Source organism: Choristoneura fumiferana, chromosome 6, assembly GCF_025370935.1.
Source record: "Choristoneura fumiferana chromosome 6, NRCan_CFum_1, whole genome shotgun sequence".
Classification (NCBI taxonomy): domain Eukaryota; kingdom Metazoa; phylum Arthropoda; class Insecta; order Lepidoptera; family Tortricidae; genus Choristoneura; species Choristoneura fumiferana.
The window spans coordinates 5433346-5451238 of record NC_133477.1 but is presented as its reverse complement, the minus strand read 5'-3'; the positions used below and the strand labels follow the sequence as shown (position 1 = coordinate 5451238).

The window sequence follows — 17893 nt, the reverse complement described above, 5'->3', positions numbered from 1 at the left end:
ATTAGCAAGTGATATTTATTATTGGTTGGTCCAGTTCATGTAAGGAAATCAAAACGAACATATACTTTATTACTGAAAAACATAAGTTGTAGCAGAAATTTAGCTTGTAACTTGAATCAGTAACAAAACCTACTTCAAGTACTCAGTGCTGGATTTACCCATAAGCAAATTAAGCAATTGCTTAGGGCATCACGTCTTGAGGGGCACCGCTCAGCGGTAGATACGGCACAACGGCACCAAAAAAAATTTGCTGGCACATAGAAGGTACTAAGGCTGTTTCAAAATCAGCGCTTCGTTCGGGATCATATCATAACTTTGCTTATATTTCGTTGTAATAAACATGTATTTTTTTAAAGATCGATACTAGGTTACCTACTTATGAATGGGGGGCACAGGCGTGGATTGCTTAGAGCATCAAATTGTCTTAATCCGGCACTGCAAGTACTCTTAAATTCGCATACTCTTCGCAAGTCATACCGTATTTTTTGTCCGAATCATCGTTTGTCATAATTTTCTTCCCATTGAAACCCATTTTCTGAAAATTTTAAATGGTAGATAATCCTATAGAAAAAAACAATAGGTTAAGTTAGGATTGTTTTATAACAACTCTGAACAATTATTGGAGACTCAATTCTGATACTCCTGGTACAGAACACGACGTCGACGGAGGCGCGGGAGTCGTGGTGCTACGTACCGTGCGGCGTGGACTGCGAACTGGGCGCCTGGAGCTCCTGGGACGCCTCCGCCTGTGCTTGCGGGGATGCTTCTTCCACTAGACACATGCGTCGCGTCAGGTAACTACGGGTCAACTTATTGTTAGTTTAGTAGTCTTGTAGAATAGTAGGGTAAAATTGTGATAGATGTATAGGTGGCCCGATTTTAATTACTCTAGTTTCGTGAATGAATAACGTGCTATTTTATTTATCTATCGAGAGACTCTCCAGTTGCAGGTAGTTACCTACTACTAAGTAGATACGGCACTATAAATATCTATCACATAGGATAACCGGAACAAAACACAGCATGGTAAAACAGGGAGTAAGCATTTATGTTAGACTTAAGTTTTTAACTAAGGGACTTTAGTTTTCGTAGTTAAGTTTATTGTAACTACATATATTTTGTTTTGAAAAAAATACTTTCTGCGAAGTTTCTTGCGCTGGCAGCTAGCGCTGGTAAATAGTATAAAAAAATGTCATCTGAAAGAGCCTTTGCAGCCTGCTTAAGGCACTTGTCCCACCGCCGACGATGAGCGAGAAGCGAGCAGAGCGAGTAACTAGAAACGAGTGGGCGAGCAGTGAAAAGTGAGTGTTCGAGCACGACGGGCGATTACTCGCTCTACTCGCTCGAGCCGGGCGGCCGCCAAGCTAACAGCGCTGAGCGAGTATCGCTGAGCTAGTTTTATAGCTCAGCGAGTCTTAGCTCTTGTCGCTGCGACAAAAGATGTAAGAGCGAGTTCTCGCCGGCAGTGTGAACCGCCAGCGATCAACTATTAATATATGTGTCTTTTTTACTCACACAGGTTCTTATATCTTTTGTTCGTTTCTTGAGCGAGAAAATAGTCGATAGCCAATCGTTTCCTCGCCGGCGGTGAGACAACTGCCTACAGAATAAACGTTTTGATCTATTTTTATGTTGTGAACACAGGCAGCGCCTGACGGCAGCGGTGTGGCCGGGGCGGGCGTGCCCTCCCACGGAGCAGCGCGCGCCGTGCCCGCGCGAGCCCTGCCTGCGCCTCGTGGCGCGCCCCGTGCTCGGCTGCCACGTGCAGGTGTGTACAGCACTACAGGACCGACTCAGCAGCCGCCCTGGCCAGCAAGACGTCAAAATTTTCCGTAAATAATCCGGAGCAAAAAAAAGATTAAGTATGTATTAAAGCACTGAACGGGTGAAGGAGAGATATGGGTTTGCCTACCTTGATTGCTTAATTTTATTACGTGATGTTCGACTTGTAAGTATGGCAATGGTTGTTGTGAGACTTGTGAGGCGTAAAGTTGCAGCCAACCCACGTTTATGACCATGCACGACCCTCGTCATTCCGTTTTGTCTGCTAATCAATACACCATTTCGAGCGATTAGCCAATAACTGACCTGAGGAAGAACCATTTTCTAATTATTGTTATACTAATAACAATAATTAGAAAAATAAATCCATATTAAATCTACTTATGATTTTACACAACTTCATGACGGCCACTTTCTTGCTCGAGTGTGTATAAAGTAATGTCGTGTTGTGCAGACGTCGTCAGGGCAGGAGGCGGGCGGCGCGTGCGGCTGGGGCGTGAAGATCTCGCGCGTGCGCTGCGAGCTGGCGAGCGCGGGCGACGACGGCGCCGCGCTGCCGCCGTGGCGGTGCGCGCCCGCGCTGCCCGGACGCATCGTCGCGCCGCCGCTGCACTACCAGGTACTGGCGCCTTAAGCCTTTGAATCTTCAGTCAAACTACGAGTTAAAAGCTGCTGTTTACTGCTCATATATTTTGTAAAAAAAAAACAATTTAACAACATCAAATAAAAAACTGCATAAACCCTTTCGTAAACTTATTTCAGCTGTTCTGATTCATCTAGGTGCGATACGGCAAATCAAGAGTAGGGCAAATTGAGAGTGCTGCTGCTCCCTCTCACGACACGGCCCTTCGTCCTTTTACGACACGCACGGGAAGAGATATCCACCTCCCATCCTCAAGATAAATACATACCCTATTTTGAAATCGGTCACGGTTCGATACTTACAAGCTTTTATTTAACAAGCAACGTTTCATCGCCACGCGAGCCCAGTGATTCAGCCCTAGAGTCTGTTCGCCAACAGTTAATAAAAAATATAAAACTATTGCGGCAGGAGGAGACGTGCGAAGTGGAATGCGGCTGCAAGGAGTCTGAGACGGGGCAGCCGGGCCCGTGGGGCGCGTGGGCCCGTGCCGCGGCGGCGCGCGCTCGCGCTCGCGCCAGCTGCTGGTGCCGCCGCGCGAGGCCTGCCGCACGCCCTCCAGGTTAGCACTGCACACTACACCAGGCACTATACTACGAAATGCAAAATTCCAACTTCGTATCTCGCCGCTCGCCGTCCCGCTGGTGCTAATATTATTTAACACGAGAGAGAGAGAGAGAGAGAGGGAGGGTACGATACGAACTTCGATTTTCGGATTTCGTAGGATTTAGCCCCGCTGGCCAGTTTTTTTACGTGAAAGCGAGTTTCCTTGCAATGGTTGTTAGTTATGATTGATAAAAATCGGCTCAGCCGTATTTGAGATATTGAGCAATGAAATGAAAATTTCGTGAATTTTCAACTTTTCTAAGTTGGTTATTATGAAATAAATGATTGATCTGTGTTCTAAGATACGTAACGATCGAGTGGGCCAACTGTTCCTTGGGCGAGGAGACGGACCTGGTGGCGCTGGAGCCGCGCGACGACGCGCCGCGCCGTGCCTGGCTCGGCCCCGACCACTACCACGACGGATATATCGGTAAGTTCTACTCTTCAGGCAGCCAAATGGTAAAAAAAGGCAGCGAAGGCAACTAACTAATAGTAGATTGTACAACAAGAGCATAAAACGAGTAATTTTACCCGAGACGACTGCTTAGACCATTTCCCCGAAATCGTTATTTCCTAGTAGCAAAATTTCCATTCGCGTTTTTTCCCAAATGCTTTTCTTCCCAATATGCTTTTTACTGAAGCTTATTTTCACAGTAGCCTTTTTTCCCAATTAGAGTCGATACATGCAGTGTCCACGGTGCTCCACGTGGTGTAGTTTTGGCCCTTCGGGCCGAAGCAAAGTTAACATAACCTAAACCTACCTATGTTTCTGTGTCGCTTCTGATTGGGAAAAAACGCTGCTGTGAAAATAAGCTTCAGTAAAAAAGCATATTGGAAAAAAATGGCGGAAAGGCCCGTCCCAGCACCGTGCCCAGCAGTACTTATTCATGACATACCTACTTCTCCTGTTAACAGAGGGCAGCAGTTCGTTGCTGGCAGTAGTGTGGACGGCGACCATCGTACTCAGCTTCTACGGCGCGTTTATGCTGTACCGCGGACTTATCAGGTACAACTTGATGTTTTACTGTTACTGGGTCATCAGAAATGTCAACCCATCATGCATATACATTCAACGCAAGCTTGACGCAGCCATAGAGAGGCAACGTCTCAATAAGAAGGCAAATTGTTCTTCTCATGTTGTTGTTCAGCTGGACACGCGTGAATGAATCTAGCAATTCCCATTTGCTTCATCGAACAGAGTAAGTAGGTATAGCTACTCTCTGTACAGTCAGCAGCAGAAATAGAGTAGCAGAAGGTGTAGATCATTTTGAGAACCGTAACCTCATCCACTTCTGCTGCTGACTGTACATAGGAATTTAGAGCTATGGCATAAAACTTGAGTGGTAACTATGATATTTTTCCGCAGATGTCTCCGGAGCCGAAAACTGAAGACCGTGACCAAGGTGTAAAAGGCCACAAGGAATTTGTGTTTGTGACTTCGTAGCCCTGACGCAGCGCGCCAGGCCCTTCACTCTATGGTGGACTTGTATCGCAACTTCTGTTGTCTGTTTATATATCTAACGTTTTAAATGTCTTTGTACATTATACTTGTTAAGTTTACTTTTTGCTTCACCAAAGAATAGGGTACGTTAAACGTTAAGTGTTATTTTGCATCTCTTTTCCCGTTTGTTATATTATATTGCGAATTATTTGAGAATTCCGTAAATACACCATATCAATTAACTACACAATAGTTTTATAGTGTACTTTTATTATGAACACTGAGTATTGACAGTATGTAACATGTTAGTATTATTATATTTGGTATATATCAACTATAGCCAGCAACAGTCTGTCCGCAGGAGTGCTTCCAAGTTTTTACGACGTATATGCTAATTTAGACGGTTTTGATAACTTTTCCACGCATAACGATTACCTACCGAATGACAGTCGGTTGGGGTTCTGGATTGACAATATGTATTCGTGAGTAGTTTGCTGTGGCAGTGGCCAGCTGTTAGTGTAGAGCCGGCCCCGGCCCGCCCGGGAAGACTGAAGGCATTGTGACTTCAAAGGACGACTAGCAGCTCCATCGTCTGTAGGTGTTTAAATTGGTATCGTAAGTGACCTATGGTTGGAGGGATGCGTTGAAGTAGGTAGTATATAGATCCGAGTTTCCTACGCTGGAGTGGGCGTATTAGGACGTTAAGTTGGCAGCTATAGATACAACGTACCAAATACAATTGCTGCCACCCCGAACTCGCACGCCCGTGGTTTGCTGGAGATTTGATTAGATTGTCCTGTAGACCAAGTAAGACGTGACACATCATACCACATATCAGTGTTAAATTTATAGTCGTCGTAAATCAGCCCGTCTTCTGCAAGCGACTGATAGCTAGGGTCCCGTGTACTTGCGACTTGTATTGATATTGATACGTTCGAGTCTGTTGCAGAAGATCATCCTCTGACAAACGCTTATGATATCATGCAAGTAGAGCTTTGGCGCACAAATACCTAACTAATTTATGAATAGATTTTAAGAACTAATATTAACCTGATCATACAGTTTCGAGATAATAATCGTGTATAACACTTTTTTTGTAGATTTTGCATTTAAACCCATGTATTGTGACGGGTATTTAATAATGTGAGTGTGTTCTATCTCGTCGACTTCCTTCACCACATTCGTCGTTTCCGTTCTTCTCTCTTCTTCGGTGTCGTCTAGTCTCAGCGGATCTAAGAATCTCTGTCGTACTAGTAAATATTTAATTTTCCAAATACGAATAAGTTACCATATTAATGATGTTCTTAATGTAAAACGTAATGTTACTTGCTTACGGGTACAAATTGTTAGCTACGTCTTGTTCCTTTACGACAATATCAATATAATGTAAACTTTATTTTTATAAAGCTCTATTTTGTTTAGAGATTCGCCACGTCTACTTTTCTATTCTTGTCACTGTACTATACTTTCCGCCCTGTGAATCGTGTACCGTATTTGTAACCATATATCATTAGGTACGTACCTAAGCCATTACAAGATATTGATGTGAAACATGATAGTTAAGGAATCGTGTTAGACAATACAATATTTGATATTTAATAAAATTTGATTGTGTTTTGATAAACGTGATTTTTATTTTAACATGTAAGACGTACCTATAACATTGTTCTATACTAGATAAGCATTATAATCATAGTATCTACACTGATTTTATTCTTGTAATAGATGTCTGTGGAGCGCTTTTGTTCCACGACGGTTAATTATCTGCGTCAGCCTATAGATTCAGACTTTGATAAGAGTTATAGTCAAATCATTAACCCCCTGTTTCACCATCCATTGATTAAATTTATTTGACGGATAAATGTGATTCCGTCTCTTTTTGTTTTGTTTGGATAGGCGGAGATGGCATCACATTTATCCGTCAAATAAAACTAATAAATGGCTGGTGAAACAGCCCCTACTATCTTAACTAAAGTTTTTTTATGCAAAATAGGTACGTTTGGGCTTAGGTCGCAGTTGGGGTCCCATCAATAAGTTACCTGACCCCAATGTACTCTGCTACTCTAGTAAATAAATACTTTATTATAGTTGTATTTAGAGGATTAGGTAGTTGAAAAATTGGTGAAAATCTATGGGAGAATCTTATTTTGATTGCTCATAAATAGGAATTTATTGAATCAGGCGTTACTTTGCGGAAGTTGATATAAATGTACTGAAACAATTACATTGCTCACCCACGACCAAGAAATGTATGTTCTTTAATCTTCTGTCTATAAACTTTAATCGTCACATAAAATAAAACCTGCCTTGATTTTTTGTTTATTTACTGTCAAGGCATATTTTATTAATCCTAACTGTTAATGCTCAAATTAGACCCAAGCCCAGGCGTTTGTCTGATAGAATTTATGGTATTTTAAAAATCAAACAATGTTAACCTCTCGGATGTCCACACGCAGATATTGTGCCAAATTAAGGTTATCTTTTTTATTTTTTTATAAGTATGTAGAATTTGTATTTTTTAAAACAAAGGAGACTTGAATGCAGTTTTTTTATTTCTGTCATACGAAAGGTTAATGTCGCCTTTAAGACTAACAACTCTATGTACTCTAGGCTGTGCAACCACTTTTAATTGTATAGAAATCATGCACACAGTAAATAATTGAATACTTTTTGTTTTCAACGTCTAAAAAAATAGCATTAGGTAATCTCACTATACTGTGGTACGATATAGTAGCCTTAACTAGCTGAATCAGGTAGGGTTGGTTCTGCTCACGTCTCCTGAATCACCCTGAATCCTACTGACGGATCTTGACCCCGTTGGCCGCTGCTGGCTCGTAGCGCAGCTCCGCCAGCCCTTTGCTAGCGATGGCGTTAACGCGCGCCGCTCGCAGCTCGCGCCGCTGCTTCGCGACGTCCTTCGTAGCCAACGACAGGTTCTCCATATTGTTCAGGAGCACCTGTAATATTTAATACCTTTCTCTTCAGAAAAACAGTCTTGCTGCACGGAACAGGAGCAACACAATGCGGAGTGGAGACCCTTTCTTGGAGTCCTTTAATTCACCACTAAATAAAGTTTTCGGTTCAACATAAAAAAAAATGCTGTCGATTTCGAGACCCTGCGTCCTTGAGGTCCCGTCGCACAGAAATTAATTAAAGAAGTGCAAAACAGCATGGTCGACACTACTGGAGACCAAAGGCCTGGATCTCTCTCTCAACAAATCACCATCGCCATTCAACGAGGGATTGTTGCTAGCCTTTTGGGCACCATGCCACGGGGGTCTTTTTAGGGTTCCGGAGCCAAAATGGCAAAAACGGAACCCTTATAGTTTCGCCATGTCTGTCTGTCTGTCTGTCCGTCCATCCGCGGCTTTGCTCAGGGACTATCAAATATACTATTAAATATACTATGCCGACAAAATGGTACAATAAAAAACCAAAAAAAATAAAGTCCAAATTTTCATTAAAAACGAGCGCCCAATCGCTTCGCTCGTGGTTCAATCCTAGAATACTTCGCTAGCTCAGGTTTCAATATAAGCACTCGTGCCAAACAGTAACTTTCCAGCCTTGCAAAATAATTAAAAAACGCGCGAAAAAATATCTATTTATATCTTTATCACGTGCCCAAATGCCAAGTTTCATAGAGAACCATCGATGTATCATCGAGAATGACGACCTTCCATATATAAACTTTCATCCCCTATTTCACCCCCTCACAGGAAGAATTTAAAAAAAACGCGCGAACAAATATCTTTGCTTCTTATCACGTGCCGAATTGGCAAATTTAATAAAGATTCATCGATTTATCTTCGATAATGACGACCTTTCATATAAATTTTCATCCCCTATTTCACCCCCTCACAGGTCGAATTGTCAAAAAAGCTCAAACAAATATTGATTTATTTCTTATTAAGTGCCTAAATGCCAAGTTTCATGGTTTTATCTTCGACAGCGACGAACTTCCACCTTATGAACTTTCATCCCCTATTTCAACCCCTTAAAGCCTCTTTTTTGCAATAAAAGATAGCCTATGTTCTTTCCTAAAGTCTATTCTATCTCTGTACCAAATTTCATCAAAATCGGTTCAGCGGTTTAGGCGTGAAAGCGTTACAGACAGACATACAGACAGACAGACAGAGTTACTTTCGCATTTATAATACTCGTATTAAGTATGGATTTCTATTGAGGATCAGTGAACCTTCATGACGACTTTCTTGGGAAAATAATGTGGTGGTTTCTCTTAAGTTTCTCTTGTCTTCCACACCCCATGCTGGAGAGTCCAGACTTTGTAGTCAGCAATAGAGAGCACTAATGTCCCCTAGTCATTTTTTACGACACTCACGGGAAGATATGGGTCTGTTCCATATTCTAAAACCGGGCACGTCAATAGGTCCTCACGGTACCATTGAGATTGGCGAAGTACAGTCAGCATCAAATATATAGTAGCCGCCAAAATGGTCAAATACTTCGGCACGCGATACAAAATATATGGCGTGCCGAAGTATTTGAACACTTTGGCTGGTTGGTACGATATATTTCATGCTGACTGTACCTACAGTCTCACCACGGAAAAGTTAAGCCCCTAATAATTCAGTCGACTAATTATACGTTTTCGTAGAAAAGATATAGTTTTTGTTCAGTCAGACTAAATTCGGAATCTTTACAAGACCAAACTTTATTCGTAGTAAACTGCAGTTTTTTTTTTTTAATAAAACAATTTTTAAATAAATACAAAATCAGTACATGTAATACATTGGATAAAATTGTAAGTAAGCGTAATCAAATTTTGCTGTAAGGACTTGATAAAAATTTGCAATATGCTTTTTGCGCCTTTACCATGGAAGGTGAATTATAAGTGAAGACATCGGCGCAGTAGTAGTTCTGGAGTGTCTTCATCTCGACGTCGACTGAAACGCCTGCGCTACCGGAACCCGTTTTCAGCATCCGTCCAACCAAGTTCTCAAAAAGCTTCTCCTGATAGGTCCCCAAACAATTGAAGTTAGGGCTCACCTGCCCCATCCTTAAGTGCAAGTTAGCCAAATCACTATACGACATACAAATCCCCGTGAATTCGGCTAGAGCCCTAATGATTTTCCAGTCCACTCGAGCTTTTCCCGGTGGAGACACCGCTGGCAGCGCATGCTGGGATCTACACTCCATGTTCAGATATAACCCTCCAGCCTCCGTATAGGCACTGCCTGGAAGCACCACTGTTGCATGTTCTGCGCCACGGTCGCCTTGAAAACCTATATAGATGATAGAACACCCGGCTGGAGGTGTCCAGTTGTAGAATATCTCGTCTGCTCCAAGGCAGATCAGCACTGATGGAATGCACGCTTGCAAGGCCGCAACGGCACCTGGTTTCCAACCTGCTTCTAAAGCGCCCGCGAAACTCGCCTCTCTCGTAATTACATTTAAGACGTGCCAATCTTTATCCTGAAAAATGCTTGAAAATTTTATAAGAAAAGACATTATCTCTGTAGCTGCACTAGTATCTAGTAACGCAACGCCCACAAATATTAATGGCTTTTTTGCTGTTTTCAAAGCTTCACAAACTTGAGACAAGGCCTTTCCGTCTGTTCCTAAATATGTCACGTGATAGTTGTAATCGCAGGCAGGTCCAACTACATAAATGTCGCATTCGTTACTTCTATATGCTTGACGAATCCATGAGTTCAGTATGGGAGCTTCAAAGCGTGGATTAGTGCCAACCAAGAGTATTTTATCCGCTTTGCAAATATCACTCATCTTAATATTTAACGAATATGCTGCTCGTATATCGGTACCAGTAACAGAATAATTTAGGCCCCGCGACACATAAGTGTTTTCGCTTCCGAGTATATTAACAAAATCTTTAGCAGTTACTAAGGTTTCCACGCTAGTATGTGGACCTGCTACAACCATTATGCTTTCGGGTTTGGCACATTCGAGCAAATTTGCAGCGAGAGTCAAGCCACATTCCCATTCCGTGGGACAAAGGCAATTTTGCGATCTATACATCGGTGTTACTAGTCTTTGCATTTCAACGGAGTCTACCGCCCATCGTCCTTTGTCTGAAAGCCATTCTTGATTGATTTCCTCGTGCTCCCGGGGCAAGATTCTGATAACTCTATCATATCTACTATTTATTACAATATTAGTGCCAGTTGCGTCAGTCACGTCGATTGAATTCGTTCTTTTTACTTCCCAAGGTCTAGCTTTAAATCTATAAGGGATTGAAGTTAGGGCCCCGACGGGACATAAATCAATAATGTTTCCGGAAAGCTCTGACAGAAACATTTTGTCCACGTAAGTGCCTACGAGCATGTCGTGCCCTCGGCCACTCGTCCCCAGCACGTCCATGCCACATACTTGTGCTGCAAACCTTATACATCTCGTACAATGAATGCAACGATTCATTTCACAATTTATGAAGGGTCCTAGCCTTTTGTTTTCCACAGCTCTTTTGCCCTCAAAATGGATATCAGTGAACCGGGTGCGATCATTTCCGAACTTCATTGACAGATCTTGTAAATCGCATTCTCCGCCTTGATCGCATATGGGGCAATCGAGGGGATGGTCAGCGAGAATGAATTCTAGTACAGCTTCCTGTGCTTTGAATGTGATGTCAGAGTTGGTTCTTATCTTCATATTCTTCATGACGGGCAGGGCGCAGGCGATCTGCGGCTTGAACATGCCCTCGACGTGCACGAGGCACATGCGGCAGTTGCCGGCGATGGACAGCCGGTCGTGGTAGCAGAAGCTTGGGATGGTGACACGCTCCCTTCGCAGCGCTTGCATTATAGTGAAATAACTCGGCACATTTACTGCTTTTCCATTGATGAATATTGGGGTTTCTTGCGTCTGTGTCCTTCTTTGTAAACATTGTATTATGTTCCCTTTTAATAGATTTCTAGATGATTTAAACATAATTAAATATTTATTGTCTTGTATAACAACAACAATAATTGTGCGTATTGAACTGTCGTCAACTGTCGCATTGAGTTTTGACTTTCGATTGACAATACTGACATGTTGTTATCAGAAACGAAGGAAACGAAATATAAAAAAATATCTATCATTTTGAGCAAAGAGTTGTACTTACACGCCAATTATTTTATACGTTCATACCTACCTGGTGAATAGAGTTGATTAGTTGTACGAGCGCTTCCTTGAATTGAACAAATATCTCCGTCGCTCTTTGGTACCTGAAACCCAATATTACATACCTTTAAATTAATTACTTACACGATTCGCGTGTTTAGGTACTGTTATACCTAGGTAAGTGCATTCAAAATCAATGCCAAAAAATTCATAACTCTCTCCAATTTGTCTACTCGTGATCTTCGACATTGTTACGACATGGCAGAAACGAAGAGAAATGATGATGAACAAACATACAATCATCTTTAAAAAAAATTGTTGTTGTGTATAATATTAGTAGGATTCTAACACTGTAACTATGTATACCTTCTGTAGTAAAATATGCTCACTTGTAGTCATGCAGCGTGTCGGTGAAGGCGTAGTCAAGCGCGAGTCGCAGCGTGCGCGCGGCGCGCGGCGCGGCCGGAGCGCTGAGCACGCGTCGCGCGCCGCGCTCCAGGCAGCGCGCCTGCACCAGGAGGCGACATGCGTCCGCGCACGCTGCCGTGCGCTCCCAACCGTTCCTGGATCGTTTTAATAGGGTTCCCCTTGTTTAAGCATATTTTTTGTCATAATTCTATTTTGCATAATCTGTTTACGCATAATAGTATTTATGCCGAAACTTTTTTCGCATAACAGTTTACGCAGAATTCTCTTACGCATAACCAATGTAAGCCGAATGGGCTTTACGCATAATTTGTGAATCCCGAATATTGTTTAGGCAGAAAATTACTTACGCATAAATTAGTTACTACGCAGATAGTTACTTTCGCATACCTACTTAATGTTACTTTTAACGACTTATTTAACGACTTTGAGGCGAAATCGACGGAGCTCCACTTCGCGGAGCTCTTATTCCGCCTAGTTACGGCACTTCGCGCCTTAACAAAATACTAACCTAACCTAACCTACAATTGCGAAATCATGTTACCTAGGTTTTCTTTATTGCGGGGGGCTTCATGCCCCCGTCCTCCCATTACGGTTTCGCCTATCCAAGTATCAAATATCCATTTTTTTTTCATAAACCTTCGTAGGATTATGTTTGGTTTTTACATTCGGGGGGATCTGCAATAAAAATCAAGGTAGTTTTTGAAGGACGGTTAAAAAATTTATTAATAATTTGTGGGTAGTTTTGTTTTGTCATAAGCTTAGCTATCGTTAGGTCGCGGGTGAGCAAGGAAATTCTTTTAGTTCATTGATATGGACCTCCGCAAAGTAACACCTGATTCAATAAATTACTCTGTGGTTAAAAAGTAAGGGTGTCGTACTGACTTGCCGACAGCGCTGAGTTTCCAGGCGGGCAAGCCGTCGTCCAGCAGACGCACGGCGGCGTGCGCGTACTCAGCAGCAGCACGCAGGCGCGCGCTCACGCCGGCCAGCGCGTCGCGCAGCGCGCGCGCACGCCCCAGCGCGTCCTCCAGCGGCGTGCCCGGCCGCAGCGTGTCGCTCCACACGCTGTCTGTTAACGATAATCACCATCATCATATCAGCCGTAGGACATCCACTGTTGAACATCCCCCATAGACCTCCAGTTGCTTGGTTTGGAAGCGGCCTGTATCCACCGTGAACCTGCGGCTTTAACCTGTATCGTATCGTATCGTCCCTCTCGCTCTCGTATTAAATAGTATAAGTGTCAGAGGGACCGCACGACACGAACTTCGAGTTTCGAGTTTCGTGATAGCCCTGCAGATCACGGTCCTCTTGTTGGTGGACTTCCTACGCTGCGCTTGCCGATCCGCGGTCTCCATTCGATAACTTTTCGTCCTCAGCGGCTATCTGTTATTCATGCTTGGCCTAATGTTTATGTGACGCACTCTCAGACTGTTAATATTTGTAATGTTGATTCAGATGTTACTTCGCAAAAGTCCATCAACTATCAACTCATAATAATACACCATTTCAATTTCTAGAAGGTCTAAATTGAAATGGTGTATTATTTTGAGTTGATAGTTGTTGGACTTTTGCGAAGTACCTAACATCTGAATCAACATTACAAATATTAACTGTTTTAACAAATGAAGTAATTGAACAGTGAAATTTTACTTACAGCACGGTCTTACGGAAAAACCATAATACAATTGGAAAAACCCAATGAAATAACCTAACGAATACACTAAAATTTCAACAACAACCACATTAATACAACTACATAACACTTCTATAATAATAAGTGAATTGAGTGTTCTTGACGAGTATATTCACCTAAAAGCTGTTGCAACTGAGCATAGAGCGAGCGTGTCCGCAGAATCTGCGCGTGCAACGTGCGACGCTCGCGCTGCAGCTCGACGAACCGCACGCGCAGCCAGCTTAGCTCCAGGCGGCGCATTTCCTGCCCAAAAAGTCATAGTTTACGTAATGTATACAAAAATCGTAACTTGACATATTATCATAATCGTCATCAGCCGGAAGACATTCACTGCTGAACAAGGCCTCCCCCTTAGAACGCCACAATTTACAACAACGACACGACATGCGTATACTTAATCATACATTTGTATGGATAATTTTCGTGTCACATTGGAAAAAGTAAATGAAAATTATAACTACCTGCTAACGCAGTTTTAACGGTGTGCAACTTTTTGGTTTCACCCATAATAATAAGTTAACTTGTAACAATACCTTTCGATTAACGTTCGCTACGAAATCTTCATTTTCTGTTGCCAGCATCGGACGTCGATATAAATCCAAGCTCACAAATATCTGAATAAATAAAATGGCTTCAGTGTCAATTTAAGCATGCCTACATGCATTTGATTTAAGCAGAGAGACCTAAGTATATGCATACTTTAGTACAAATTCAGTCATATTTTATCATTTAGGTATTTAAGAGTAAGACCTGCTCACCTGGTGTATAGTTTTAGCGTAGTTGTCTTTACTTGACGAAGGAGTAGTCTCTTCGAAACTTTTAATTTCCTGCCAGAAAACAACGACGTTATTATTATATGGATACAAAACTATAATATGCATTAAGGGCTAGAGCTTGTCATACTTAACTCATCTAAAAGGACGTCAAAAGCATGACTCACCCAAGCTGCCTAGATGGCTGAGACCGACCCTTATCTACCAACAGTAAAATAAAGCTGGAAATACACATATTGTCTGTAGCTCGCACATTTTCGTACGAATAGCTGACGCGCTTATTACGTCAATCTTCATACAAATATGACACAAGCGAGTGAAATTTGGGAGCCGCCAATAAAGTCTATAGCCTCTAGTGCTGCCACGCAGCTCTCACCTGCTGGATGTACGCTAGCTCGGCGGTGACGACGCGAGCCGCGCCGCGGGGTGCGAGACTCGCTGCTGTTGACTAATGAAATGATCAACAACCAGTGCCGTCAGTACAATCACGCGTCTACAGCTGCCACGCAGTTCTCACCTGCAGGATGCTCGCTAGCTCGGCGGTGACGACGGCGAGACGAGCCGCGGGGTGCGTGCGCTCGCTGCTGGTGACCAACCAGCCACCAATAGACCGGCCTCTACTGCTGACACGCAGCTCTCACCTGCTGGATGCTCGCTAACTCGGCGGTGACGACGGCGAGACGAGCCGCGGGGTGCGTGCGCTCGCTGCTGGTGACCAACCAGCCACCAATAGACCGGCTCTATACTGCTCACACGCAGCTCTCACCTGCTGGGTGCTCGCTAGCTCGGCTGTGACGACGGCGAGACGAGCCGCGGGGTGCGTGTGCTCGCTGCTGGTGACCAACCAGCCACCAATAGACCGGCCTCTACTGCTGACACGCAGCTCTCACCTGCTGGATGCTCGCTAACTCAGCGGTGACGACGGCGAGACGAGCCGCGTGGTGCGTGCGCTCGCTGCTGGTGACCAACCAGCCACCAATAGACCGGCCTCTACTGCTCACACGCAGCTCTCACCTGCTGGATGCTCGCTAGCTCGGCTGTGACGACGGCGAGACGAGCCGCGGGGTGCGTGTGCTCGCTGCTGGTGACCAACCAGCCACCAATAGACCGGCCTCTACAGCTGTCACGCAGTTCTCACCTGCAGGATGCTCGCTAACTCGGCGGTGACGACGGCGAGACGAGCCGCGGGGTGCGTGCGCTCGCTGCTGGCGACCAACCAGCCACCAATAGTCCGGCCTCTACTGCTGCCACGCAGCTCTCACCTGCTGGATGCTCGCTAGCTCGGCGGTAACGACGGCGAGACGAGCCGCGGGGTGCGTGCGCTCGCTGCTGGTGACCAACCAGCCACCAATAGTCCGGCCTCTACTGCTGCCTCGCAGCTCTCACCTGCTGGATGCTCGCTAGCTCGGCGGTAACGACGGCGAGACGAGCCGCGGGGTGCGTGCGCTCGCTGCTGGCGACCAACCAGCCACCAATAGACCGGCCTCTACTGCTGACACGCAGCTCTCACCTGCTGGATGCTCGCTAGCTCGGCGGTGACGACGGCGAGACGAGCCGCGGGGTGCGTGCGCTCACTGCTAGCAATCTCCTCGTCGAGTCGCGTCAGCGCCGCCACTAGGGTCTCGCCCTTGACTGCCTGCTGCCATGCCATCTTAAATAGGAAAGAATATTAGAGGACGCAAATGAAAGAATTAATTTAAAAATATGCCAACAAATAGGTAATCAACGTAACTCTATTGAATATTTACCTGCAATGGGAATTGAATTTAAAAGAATTGTCCAAATCTGCTGCCGATCGTTTTTTAACACACGCATAAGTAGCTCCTTCTATTTATTTTAGTTAGATCAACCTAACATTGCTAAAATACGTTGTTGTAGGTAAGTATATGTTATGTACCTACGTTAGTAACCATTTTCGATCATCGGAATCCGGTTATTTAGACTTACATTAGATGATGTTTCCGTGTGAACCTGCTGTGAGCTCGGCACGCAACCCATACCCGGACCATCACAGAACGCCGACGTTCCAGCCAACACTGAGACAACCCGAGTTCAAGAAAATATGCCAAGGCTTCGGTATTGTTTGGCAAATACGAGCGAGACCTACACCGACAGACAATAGGGTAGCGGTGCGGGGCGGCACCGGCTCTGCTTTTTTAATGATAAATAAATAACATGAATGTATGAAGACGTCCAATTCAATCGAAGAGTCAAATTGTAGAAAAATTTTAATACTATAAACATAAATAAATAAATAATAAAATAAATAAATATCATGGACACTTGACACCAATTGACCTAGTCCAAACTAAGCAAAGCTTGTACTATGGATACTAGGCAACGGATAACATACTTATATAGATAAATACATACTTAAATACATATTAAACATCCAAGACCGAGAACAAACATTCGTGTTATTCACACAAATATCTGCCCCGGCCGGGATTCGAACCCAGGACCTCAAGCTTCGTAGTCAGGTGCTCTAACCACTTAGCCATCCGGTCGTCAAAAGATAGACTGAAAGATAAGATAGATTTAAATAGTTAGCTTTGGTTATCTGTATTTACTTCTTAACTCTTAACTAAACTTGTACAGGTGCCGATGTGCGAGGAAAAATTCTCATTAGGAAAGCTGCGCTCAGCTACGAGTACCTATGCTGGGAAAGTTGACCTTTCCTTTGTTTAGCCACGTATAGCTCTTAGCCGTAGCTGGTACTAGTATGCGCATACGAACAACGCTTGTAAGCGTCTTGTCCAATCCAAGGGCCAAAAACAGCTAACACGAGTGGCTAAGACTGTTTTTTCGCTCAGTTACGCCTCTTCCTTAAGCTTTTGGTTTAAAAGGAAAACTTATTTCGTGTCCGCATCAAATGCTGCGTGTTAGATTCATCTTCTTCGACATCTACTGAAGTGAAGACGTAAAATAGGTAGCGATAATGCCACATCCATAATTTCGAATATTTTATACATCGCGTAACAGTACCTACCCTACTGCAAATATTTATGAACAAAATTAGTCACTATCACGATATATCATTAATGAAATGAGTAACACGTTTACTAGCGAAATCGTGTGTTATGGTATGGTTATAATAGTACCTAGCTACACATTGAGGTATGTAGGGTGGTAACAGTCACGAACTTTGCAATGAAAGCTTACTTTGCTTGCTTATAAAGACTAAATTGTAGTTAATGAGTGCCTATTTAATTTTCATGAGAATCCGAAAAGAACTTCGCTCATAAAATATTTTTCCGTATAAATTACCGTAACCGAAAACGTTAGGTTTTATTAAATCCGAGATCCAAAGTTAATTTCTAGAAAATTAACTTACATCAAGGTGTTTTTTTTTCACCACCGCCCATAAACATCTGCAACACCAGGGGTATTGCAGATGCGACGCCAATCTAGAGGCCTAAGATGGGATACCTCAAGTGCCAGTAATT

At 43.6% G+C, this 17893-nt stretch overlaps 3 protein-coding genes across 3 annotated transcripts in view; 1 reads left to right on the top strand and 2 right to left on the bottom strand.

Moving 5' to 3' along the window:
* Positions 1–6094, top strand: part of LOC141428602 (thrombospondin type-1 domain-containing protein 7A-like) — a 114024-nt gene extending 107930 nt beyond the window's left edge. The window contains 8 exon segments of the mRNA XM_074088604.1: positions 652–794; positions 1645–1768; positions 2237–2401; positions 2834–2903; positions 2906–2984; positions 3331–3458; positions 3944–4034; positions 4395–6094. Of these exon segments, the coding sequence (XP_073944705.1) occupies positions 652–794; positions 1645–1768; positions 2237–2401; positions 2834–2903; positions 2906–2984; positions 3331–3458; positions 3944–4034; positions 4395–4437 (843 nt within the window). The 3' untranslated portion in view covers positions 4438–6094.
* Positions 6095–6194: 100 nt separating this feature from the next.
* On the bottom strand, positions 6195–16574 carry synr (BH3-only protein sayonara). The gene is made up of 9 exons (XM_074088550.1): positions 16395–16574; positions 15958–16098; positions 14433–14501; positions 14208–14288; positions 13791–13917; positions 12861–13047; positions 11939–12112; positions 11581–11653; positions 6195–7426 (listed from the first exon to the last, which is right to left on the bottom strand). Exons 1-9 carry the CDS (start codon positions 16443–16445, stop codon positions 7265–7267), a joined length of 1065 nt encoding a protein of 354 aa, XP_073944651.1. The 5' UTR covers positions 16446–16574; the 3' UTR covers positions 6195–7264.
* LOC141428546 (NADH-ubiquinone oxidoreductase 75 kDa subunit, mitochondrial-like) lies at positions 9236–11449 on the bottom strand. The gene has a single exon (XM_074088549.1). The coding sequence runs from the start codon at positions 11373–11375 to the stop codon at positions 9246–9248; it is 2130 nt and encodes a 709-aa protein (XP_073944650.1). The 5' UTR covers positions 11376–11449; the 3' UTR covers positions 9236–9245.
* Positions 16575–17893: the final 1319 nt, after the last annotated feature.

What these genes read in the sequence shown, in the direction of transcription:
- LOC141428546 (XM_074088549.1), bottom strand. Translation starts at nt 11,375, where the DNA reads ATGTTTAAATCATCTAGAAATCTATTAAAAGGGAACATAATACAATGT.
- synr (XM_074088550.1), bottom strand. Translation starts at nt 16,445, where the DNA reads ATGGGTTGCGTGCCGAGCTCACAGCAGGTTCACACGGAAACATCATCT. An exon ending in ACGCTAAAACTATACACCAG is followed by an intron (nt 14,289 to 14,432) that starts GTGAGCAGGTCT and finishes TTATTTATTCAG; the next exon opens with ATATTTGTGAGCTTGGATTT. An exon ending in TAATCAACTCTATTCACCAG is followed by an intron (nt 7,427 to 11,580) that starts GTAGGTATGAAC and finishes TAAATATTACAG; the next exon opens with GTGCTCCTGAACAATATGGA.